The sequence below is a fragment of the Rhagoletis pomonella genome, unplaced genomic scaffold, assembly GCF_013731165.1.
Source record: "Rhagoletis pomonella isolate Grant_MI unplaced genomic scaffold, Rhpom_1.0 Rhpom_scaffold_00004, whole genome shotgun sequence".
Lineage (NCBI taxonomy): Eukaryota > Metazoa > Arthropoda > Insecta > Diptera > Tephritidae > Rhagoletis > Rhagoletis pomonella.
In genome coordinates, this window is record NW_023458558.1 from 50,829,828 (window position 1) to 50,840,431 (window position 10,604).

The following is a 10,604-nucleotide window of genomic DNA, read 5'->3' on the forward strand; positions in this document are numbered from 1 at the left end:
CCGTTTGTAAGAAAAATTGTTTTTTGGTCATTGTACAGGGAGACTCTTTTTAACTTAATAAAGAAAACACTGAAAATCGGGGCATAATCGGTACAAATATGAAAAATCGGGACATTTATACGTCCCGGCTTTTAAACAATATTCAGCGGGACAATTTTCTCAAAATCGGTAAAAATGGTCACCGTAAGTATACATAAATGAAGATACTGGAATCATTATTATGGATCTATGTATGCGCTCTAAAAGAACAAACTGACCGTATGATGTACGGTTTAAATACTTTACTTGTTTTGTATACAAGGGCGTAGCCAGCCTTTCACCTAGAGGGGCTGGAGTTTATATTGAGGGTAAAAGTATTTTTAATTAAATTGTTTTTTTTTTGTGTATATAAATAGCAAATTTTGGGTTTAAGGAAGTATAAGTTTTCTGGTATTCTTTACAACGGTATCAATTTTTAAAAATCGGTCTGTAATTTTTTGTTTAAAATATTTGTTTTTTTATACAAAAACTAATTTTTTGCCTTTAAGTGTTTTTTCTTTTTGCTTCCGAAAGCCAAACGGATTTTATCAGAAGCTTTTTCATTGCAGAAGGCTTGCCATTGCCTGCCAAACGGATACCGCTGTTATAAATAATTTTTCCTAATATAGAAGTTGTACGGAACAGTCCTTAGTATATACCTCTAACCAGGGAACCACAGCGGCAATTTGCGTAGTCGCCTAGTGAGTTTGTTTTGTTACCGCTGGTGGGTAGAGTAGAAAGTAATTTTAAGCAACTGCTTTAAGTAACTCTAGGGAACTAGTATTCCAATATTGAAAAATATCAGCCCCTCTAAGAACTCTCTTATATGTATACTCCTTAATTATAATTTGAAATTCCGACGTTCTCAGCTGAAAGCTGATTTTAAGAAAAATTTGCAATACCAAAATTTTTTGAAACAAATTATTCACAATAAACGTATACCTTAAAATTAATGCCATAAAAACTCGTTTGGAGCGAATTCAATAAATTAAAAAGAAACATTACGCCATATTGGATCCGCCATTTTGAATTTTAAAAATTCATGGACATGTTCATAATCAGCGACCCCAAATACCTCTAAGTAAAAAGTTCCAAGCGAATTCAATAAATTTTGAAAAACTTTCCCGACCTACTGAATCTGCCATATAGGATTTTTGAATCTTAACTAAAGATTTGTAATCAGTGGGCCCATAAACTTTTAGTACCAGGTTGACCGAGTTACATACATATGAATAGTAATATTTAACCTTTTTTTCTAAACAAAAAATTAAATGATTATGCTATTCAAAATAGGTGGCAACCCCATTAAATATTTTTGAATTAGGGATCTTTAAAATACCTACATACCTTTTCCAAGAACCAGAAATAATGAAAAATTTTTGTTGTGATTTTTCTTGAGAGCTGGTGTGAATACCTACAGCATAGTTCATATTCGACTATTATTTATTTTAATGTAGTCACATGTCTTTAATTCTTTCCAGATACATTAAGCAAAGAAAAACGAAAAATGTTGAACGAACAATACACGGAATGTAGAATTCTACCCACCATCAACGAAACTTTTCCTCAATTTGGTCGATCTATTGCAACGTTGCTCTCGCCACTTGACTTATCGCTGCGCGCCTCCAACATCATACCGATAACGCCACCCTCCACACCCTCACCGCCGCGTAAGCGTCAAAGATTAATGTCAGACGAGAACAGCCTCTGGCGACCGCATGCCATGGGGGCAGCTCAACTAACACCGCTAACCACGTTGCTACCAGCAACAGCCATAGCCACAACCACACACACACACACAGCAACAGCAACAGCAACAGCAACTTCAGCCTCAGCCGCTGGTAGCAATTACCTGCCTCAACTAACTTCAATCTACGATTGTCGTCACGACGAATTACCGACGCATCATGCAGCGTCCAGCGGATATAAAAACAATTTACACGAAATAAGAAACTGCTTTGAAGAAATTCCAGAAAGTCAACCAACCGCATTGCAACCCATCCCAAATGGACCCCCGTTACGAGAGCAAAAACATCCGCACTTACAACAACAAACGCCACAACAATGCCAATTGCCCATTATATGCGTGGACGATGAAACGATTGTGTTGACCGAGGACGAGGAAGAAACACTTGTCAGTTCGCACGGATACACCGAGGACATGGACGACGAAGAGGACGACGACGACGCCGACGATGACGTTGATGATGGCAACGCCGACGATGTGTTGGAAGCAGTCAGGATGGCTGACTTTAGACCAGCATTGTACACTGATGCCAGCAGTAATGAGAGTAAGAAAGAAGTAGGCGAGTGCAGGGGAAATGATGAGCATGCGGGTGATGGTGAGGATGAAGAAGAATACGTAGACATCTTGAGCAACGACGACGACGACTTAAATCCGCTCAATAGCGCTAATTTCACACAACATCTGCAGAGTCGAGCATTGGAGGAAGAGCTCGAAAAGACCGGCAAAGTATTGACGCGCAATAAACTCACCTATGACAATGAAGAGTTGCATCATCGAGCCATTGACGGTTTGGCCAAGTTATTCGAACGAGATTTTCTTGTGCCAAAGGGTGCGGTAGAAACGCAAGGCAATATTTTAGTAACAAACAAACAAACGAATGTTGCGTTCGCCGCCGACTTGCAAGAACGTCACAGAGCAGCCCAAGGGGAAAAGCCCTCTTTAAAAGCGAATAGTTTTGGTCGTGCCCACCAGCAACGCAGCCAACATAAATCGGAGCGAAAACGCATGAAATTGCGAAAACATCAACTCGCACTCGACGAGGAGACCATCAGCCCCGTATCGGGCACCATCATACGGAAATTGCGCGACGATGAAGAGTTGGTGGTGCGCAAAGGTGACATTGATCCGGCTTTCAATGTGGTTGAAATCACCGACGAAGCTAAGGCGATTTTGGCCAGCATCGACAACAAAATCGGCGCTTACTTGTGCCAACTGTGTCGCACACTGTACGATGATGCATTCCAATTGGCACAGCATCGGTGTCCACGCATCGTTCACATCGAATATAAATGCTCCGAGTGTGAAAAGGTGGGTGGAGATAATGGGTGGATATTAAAGACTTGATACAATTTTCTTTTCGCCATTTAGGTCTTTAATTGCCCAGCTAACTTAGCCTCACATCGCCGCTGGCACAAGCCTAAGTCCGAGCTAATGGCCAGCAGTGGGCAGAGCAAGAAGCGGCAACAATACGAACAAGCCACTGCGCAAGGAGGCATGGGACATGAAAAGCGAAATTCAGGTGATGAGGGACCAGAGGGAGTTTATCCATGCGTGCAGTGCGGAAAAAATTTCCGACGGTAAGTGGGTTAATCAAGCTTATCTAAAGCAGCACAAACTTAATTGAAGAATAAAAAAATGCATTATCTTTCTTTATATGTATGTATTTGTGGAAACTCTACCATCCTCATTACAGCCAAGCCTATTTGAAAAAGCATCAAGCATCACACCAAATGCTGGAAAATCTCAAATCTTTGGACATCTTCAAAAACTCTGCTGCCATTCGAAATCCGAGTTTTCCGCATTCAATGCCACAACCTAAAAGCCATTTCAGCTTTTCCAATGCACCGGCGACCGCAACATCTTCGCGTTTACCCCACATACACGCCGCCCACTTCAACAACCCTCACACGCACACCATCAAACCCTATCCGCAGCGTTTGAACGCATTCCCCTTCGATCAACGACGCTTCTATTCACTTAGTGACTTTTATCTGTCCCAACACTTGGATCATTCGCATTCCGCCTTCCAGTACGTGCAGGCCAATCATTTGCGCAACGTAACCACTGTAGCTGGTGCCTTTGCTCCACGCGCCCAACTGGTACCGCCGCCGCCCCCTGCTTTGGTTGCAAAATGACCCAATATTGTGCGTCCCGTGCCACGCATTGCACTTGGCACCACTATAACGACAACAACAACAACACTCAGCAGAGACATGACACAAGTACCGACGGCACCGGGACCATCAGCGGCTGCTGGCCTGGGCGCTTCGACTAATGCTGCATCAGCTTTCTTGGTTGGCAATAGTCATTTTAGTTGGTTTCCGGCTGCGCCAACGGGCGTAGAAGCCATGCCAACGGCAACACCTCCTGTATTACCTACTTTCAGGGGACATATTTAGGGCAGGCATTTGGAATGTGTGTGTTGAATTTGCCATGGAGAAAGTAGTAGTTAGTAATGAATTTGAAATATTTTTTTTTTTTAGCTAAACTAAATAATTAAAAATGAATATTTACATAGATACTTAAATATATTGTATTTATTGCAATTATTAAATATTGAGTTAATAAAAATAGTAAATAAAATCTATGTGTATGCAAGTGTACATACGTATCGTCGATGTTTTTGCAAAACCGCCCATCGACCAAATGCGAATCCGCCTATCGACGGCACTCAAATTTTGCAGGAGAGCGAAACAACGGGTTTTCTTTGAAGGCATTGACTTGATAGGCGGCATTTTCTGTAGCTATTTTTTTTACAAATCTGTTGTTTTAATAATGATTTTAAGATTTTTATGCATAAATCTCGATGCCTGGAGTTCAGGGTCACCAAATCTCAGTTTTGCCACAAGGCGATTTAGGCGGTTTTGCAACTGGTCGACGGGCGGTTTCGCAAAAACACCGACGATATGCACATATATGTATTTCCCGTTAAATGTTTCGCTTTTCCTCAGTGTTAAGCTTTCGACTGAAATGGCCCATTTGAAGTGCGTAGGATAGCACGTAAGACATGTAAGTTTCCTCATGAACACCGTGAAGAAGATGAGAGCGCGGACCTAAAAATAAAATATGTAACTACAAAAATCTTTCATATGCAAGTATTTGGTAGTATGCGGACCAGAATGAGTCTTAGCATTCAACCCTACGATGTGGCCCCTATGTACGAGGACAATTCGAAAAGTCATTGACTTTTTGAATTTTACGCACAGGAACCTTAAATGCCAACTGCCATCGATTAATAGACCACTGTAAAAGTTTAAGCAAGCTATGCTATTTAGTTTATGTTTGACAGCCATTGAATTCTAACGAAAATGCAAAAAATTAAATTTGTGTGCTAATTAGGCATAGTTTTTTTGAGTCGAAAAATCCATTACCGAAACCAAGGAAAGGCTTGAAAAATACAATGGCGATTCTGCACCATAAATCTCAATGCCTAAAAAGTGGTTTACTAAGTTCCGTTGTGGTCATACTAGCAGAAGTAACGCCGAACGCCCAAGTGGCCCAAAAGAGATCGTCACTCCAGAAATCGTTGATAAGAGACATGAAATGATCTTGGTGTATAAAGTGGCTGAGGCTGTAAGCATCTCCACTGAGTGAGTAGATAACATTTAGCACGAACAGTTGACTATGAGAAAGCCGGCCATGGGATTGGTGCCGCGCCTGCTGACACTGGACCAAACGCAAACGTGAGGCCACTTCAAAGGCGTATTGGGCGATGTTCAGCTCGAATCCGAACCAGTTTTTTCATCGTTTCCTAACGGTTGACGAAATGTGAATCTACCACAATACAATAGAGATCCATCAGGGAATGCACAAAAAAGAAGGTCAAAGTGGGTCTGAAGGCGAATAAGGTTATGGCCAAAGGTTTTTGGGATGCTCGCGGTGTCACTCACATCGATTAACTTGAAAAGGGCAAAACGAACACTGGCGTATATTACGTCGAGGTTTTGAACAGATTCGATATTGACTTGGAACAAAAACAAGCGCACTTAATTCTTAAAACAACTTAAAAAACAAGTCTCCCGCCAGCTCCTTCGTCCACTTCTCCCCCTCCTCTTCACCTTCTAGTCCATTGAAAACCTTTTTCAACCCAGATGTACAATCAGGGAAGTAAACAGATGGCAATCTGAGGACTCCTGGTCAGGGTAATGTGAAGGGTGGTTCAAACGAGTCCAGGTGTCAAAGCAGGTTTTTGTTAAGTGCATGCGGGCATTTTGTTTGCGAAATAATAGTCCGAGCTGCGATCGATAGGCGAAGTATTTATAATGCTGGATTTCCACTAGGCATTAAATGGCAAAAATGACAAATGACAAAGTCGGGCATTAAAAAATAATGGTGGCATTACATTCAAAAATCTTTCATTAAGTTCATTTCCACATGGCATTATTTTAAATGGCGTTCATTTTTTGTCGTTTCAATGCCTAGTGGAAATTCGGCATAAGATATCATCCGAATTTGTTGAACTCCGAGATACGCCAAGAAAGAAACAATGCAGCGGTATTAAGGAAAAGCGTAGAAATGAGGAAAGAAAGCGAAGTAAAAGAGCAGCACAGGCGGACCATCCACTGCAGCCTCAATGATCAACGAAACAAATTAGGAATAATGGTCGAATGACTTCAGTCGATTTTGTGGCCCGACTAGGGAGACCCAAATGCATAGGTATTCTTTTTGAATACGGAGGCGCGAAACAGGTGGTCGCTGCATGATTCTTTCGAATCTTCGGAAGCTGTAAATTAAGTAGTCGTATTATTTTGAATAGAGCCTAGATAAACTAGCGCGTGACAATAAAATTTGCGACTGTGACTATAGTCGAGCAGTTACGCTCAAGGACAAAGGAAGCGCCCTGAACAATGATAATATAACCTAATATGGAAAGGCTAGTTATGACAGATCGTGGAACTTGGATGCTAAGAATCGTAAAGTTCTTCATGCATACTTCAGGAATTAAAATGTCCTCTAATGTTATATTTAGTTCAAATGATACCACCATAAAAAACCCTTACATCATACCTTTTGCATAAACCACCGCCTCCGTAGGCATATTAACCAAGCGGTCATTCGCTGCCGCTTCATTTTCATTCGGAAAGTCCATCTCTTTAGGTATGACATCTACCTCAGCGCTGCCATCGACTGCATTTCGCACATAATAGCCATTGGTGAATACCGACAAAATCAGAGTTTCATCTTCACTGAGAAAAAAAAAAGTTTGCAAAAGTCTACTTTATACTCGTATACCATCTTTCCTGCTACATACCTATTCTGCTCCACTATCTGTTGCACTACATCGTTCCAATGCAAGAGTGTGCGTATTTGCTCTGACACATTTGCCGAAGATTTGATGCCACTCTCCACGATAAGGAAGTATCGCTTATCTTTGCGCTTTAAAACTTCCAAAGCTTTCCCCATCATTTCCGGTAGTTGTGGCGTACGTTTCTTCGGCGCTTTCAGACCATCCATCAACAGAGGTAGATAATTATTCGCGAAAATACCCATGACATGATCCACATTAGTGCCATTTAACTCCTGCAAATCCTGGTTATTCTGCAGTACCGCAAATTCACGCTTCAATTTAACGTTCAGCTTTTGCCAATCACTTATGATATTGCGGTTATCTCGCGAATCGCAAACTGTCTCATCGACAGGGTCCCATGCGGTGTTAGGTGAATGTGAGACGAGCGTTTGTCTTCCGCCGCCCATAATCACATTGACCTGCCGTCCCACTTCACTTTTAATGAGCTGCAATGCGGTGTCGATACAACCAGCCGCTCTAGCGGCTACTGGCAGCGCAGCATCGCATTCCCAAGCAGTGTTGGGCGTGTGAGCATATAACGCTCCCATAGCCGCGCCGGTAACGCGACGTGTGGTTATAAGCCCAGTGCGCATACCATTTTCCTGTGCCTGCTCGAGTATGCTTTTCACGTAATGGCTAATATTCGCTGAAGCACGACAATCGCGAAAATGCACGCTGCTATCGAAACCACCCACACGAAAATTGGGACGCACACCATTAAAAAGAGCGCTGGCCACGGTGAATGGGTCACAGAGATCCGTATTACTGCAACTATTCTGAAGGTAACGGAAAAAATATACATATTTATTTTAAATTTAAGCTGCTTTGTTCCTTAACTTAATGTCGTGTTTTAACCTTTAATCGGCCAAGATGCGGAAATCGCTCCCAACTTAGCTTACGTTGTGGTTTACTTCGATTAGACAGCACTTCACGCGCTGCTGCCATCGTTTCCGTATCAATGCCGCTGATCACAAATATGATTGCGTTACGCGCCAGCTGCTTACGCCAATTCTTATTTAACGCCACTTTCAGCTCTTCAATAGCTTCATCGAACCATAATTTCTGCTCTGGTGGCATTTCGTCCTTCCAGTAAGGTGTGTCTTCTATACTAGAAACCTCACTGTCCACCTCGTAACGCATCATAATGCTTACGCAAAACATTGTTATGATCATGGTGAGTAGGATTGTAGTTGCAAAAGCAAAGATGCGCGTCGTGTTTAGGCGCAAATGACTAATTGGTGGCGATGATTTACTTTGTTCCATAGCTAGGTGCGATAATTTGTAGTCTACTGGTGCAGAGGAAGTATTAAACTGAGCTCGTATGAAAAGTATAGTCGATCCATGAGGTGATGATCTTCTCACTTTTCGCTATCTCTGCTATACAAATTGACAAGATATAAATTTAATGGATGCGCTGATAACGTGCATGATAATTTTTTTTTATTGAGCTGTGTTGATTTCACGAAATAAAAGATGAAAAATACGTAGTACCCTTTTGTATGTATAAACATGCTTTTCTAAAGGGTTGCCCATTGTGTTGCTTTAATTGAGTTCCATAGCTCTCATGCGTTGTTTTTTTAGCCCTCAAGCTCGGTCGAAATAATAAAGAACGCACGCTCTTCGTAGTCTCGGAAGAAAAATTGAAACATCCATAGCGAACAAAGAGGTTACATAGTTTACTACCTGCTCGAAGGATAACATCTAAGAATTTTGCAAGAGGTAAAGAGGTAGCTTCTTCGCAATGAAACACAGATGAAATTTTTTCCAAATAGGATGTAGATTTACGGCTAACAGGTAAGGAAATATTGACCATTTCTTCAAGCAGAAAAGTCATTCTTCTTTAAAGAAGTTAAATATCTGGTGATGGAGTGGTCCATTATGGCAAGCTCTTATGAAATTCGCACCTAAATAAAGATAGTCAACAACAAGGCTTATCTCGGGGACAATGTGAAGGATAAAAAGCTTATATGTAAGTATTGGCCAATACAATAGCACCCCCATTTCAAAGTGATATTGTTTGCCACTCATGTTTATTTATTTATTTTTTATAATTTTCAATTAAAATACAGTTCATTCTCTCACAAAACTCACATAAACTCAAGTTTAAAACTTTTTAAAAGACCGCAAAAAAGTGCAACAAATTTTCATCCAAATTTCAAACTTTTTTCTCAGAAGCGGTAGAATACACAGTTTTATAGCCCATTCAATTTTAGTCTAATAATGTGCAAGTTTCAAGTGGCTAAAAATTACCGTTGATTTTTTAGAATTTTTTTTCGCCGAGGATGTTGCGGGTTTCTGCCATATAAAAATAAATTGTGTTTAGTCGTTATATGGAAGCAAATGAGACAAAAAAAAAAATTCTAAAAAATCAACGGTAATATTTAGCAACTTAAAACTTCCACATTATTGAACATTGAAATTGAATGCGCTATAAAACTGTGTACTCAAAAAAATTCTAGAGCTTCTGAGAAAAAAGTTTGAAATTTAAGGGGAAGTTTGTTGTACTTTTTTGGGGTCTTTTAAAAAGTTTAAAACATTGGTTTATATGGGTTTTGTTAGAGAATGAACTGTATTTTAATTGAAAATTCTTAAAAACAATTAATTAAACATAAGTGGCAAACAATATCGCTTTGAAAGGGGGGTGCTATAGATATGTCCAATACTGTATATCCATCAAATCCCAAGGAAAAATTGCAGATTTGATTTATGAACCTGCGCCTACGGAATTTAACTTTACGCATATATGTATGAGAAAATGCAAAATGAATTAGGCACACTAACACATTCTCACTTTTAGCTAACGCTTGTTTGTGGTAGTGCCCAACTCTGCACATGACCGAAGTAGCCTTCAGCTTAGGCACCTCGTTCCTTAACTAACGATACTTCAATCAAAGAAGACCTGTGATGAAATAAAGGTTTGTCAAATTATCAGTATTGGCTCACCCTTTAAAGAAAAATTGCAATACAACGTTGGCTTGACTATTTGTTTTACCTTAATACTGTACAAGATAACAGATTTCCAAGTAGATTCATACAGCAAACATGTATGAAAATATATATACGCAATTAAATTTAGTTTACCGTGTTTGCTGTGATAAGCGTTATATGTAGACGGAGGGCTCATGACCAAAAAACCCATCATACTTCAAATCGATTGAAATTTTTTGTGAGCTTAGCTTGTTAATATATAAATCGAGATCCGGAGGGCTGGCTGCTGAACAGAGGTGTTGACTATGCGTTTTTAGCTATTAAAGATGTCAATAAAAACCGATTACTCAACATATTTCAGATGGCTTGAAATTTTGATAGAATTATTTATTTATTTATTTACAGTATATAGAAAATGAATTCAAAGTTTCCTGCCAATTCTTAGCGTTTTAAAGTACTGCCAGACCATGTTGAAAGTGCATTGTTACAAGTATAACTCAACATACTTCAGATGACTTGAAATTACATACATACATATGTACATATATATATATATATATATATGCCTACTTTCTTACATATTTTTACTCTTCTATTGTTTCTTCAATTATCAATTCTCTGCAA

At 40.0% G+C, this 10,604-nt stretch overlaps 2 protein-coding genes across 3 annotated transcripts; one reads left to right on the forward strand and one right to left on the reverse strand.

The window, feature by feature from the left end:
* Positions 1 to 1,505: 1,505 nt before the first annotated feature.
* On the forward strand, positions 1,506 to 4,208 carry LOC118738509. Its single transcript, XM_036469445.1, has 3 exons — positions 1,506 to 3,073; positions 3,134 to 3,342; positions 3,459 to 4,208. Exons 1-3 carry the CDS (start codon positions 1,526 to 1,528, stop codon positions 3,898 to 3,900), a joined length of 2,199 nt encoding a protein of 732 aa, XP_036325338.1. The 5' UTR covers positions 1,506 to 1,525; the 3' UTR covers positions 3,901 to 4,208.
* Positions 4,209 to 4,325: 117 nt separating this feature from the next.
* LOC118737740 (alkaline phosphatase 4) lies at positions 4,326 to 8,424 on the reverse strand. 2 transcript variants are annotated; one of them, XM_036468469.1, is made up of 4 exons: positions 7,908 to 8,424; positions 7,017 to 7,828; positions 6,773 to 6,951; positions 4,326 to 4,818 (listed from the first exon to the last, which is right to left on the reverse strand). In XM_036468469.1, exons 1-4 carry the CDS (start codon positions 8,313 to 8,315, stop codon positions 4,694 to 4,696), a joined length of 1,524 nt encoding a protein of 507 aa, XP_036324362.1. In that variant the 5' UTR covers positions 8,316 to 8,424; the 3' UTR covers positions 4,326 to 4,693. The 2 variants fall into 2 exon arrangements, with proteins under 2 accessions (XP_036324362.1, XP_036324363.1); XM_036468470.1 differs by lacking the exon at positions 4,326 to 4,818 and having other exon boundaries at positions 6,876 to 6,946.
* Between the last annotated feature and the right edge of the window lie 2,180 nt (positions 8,425 to 10,604).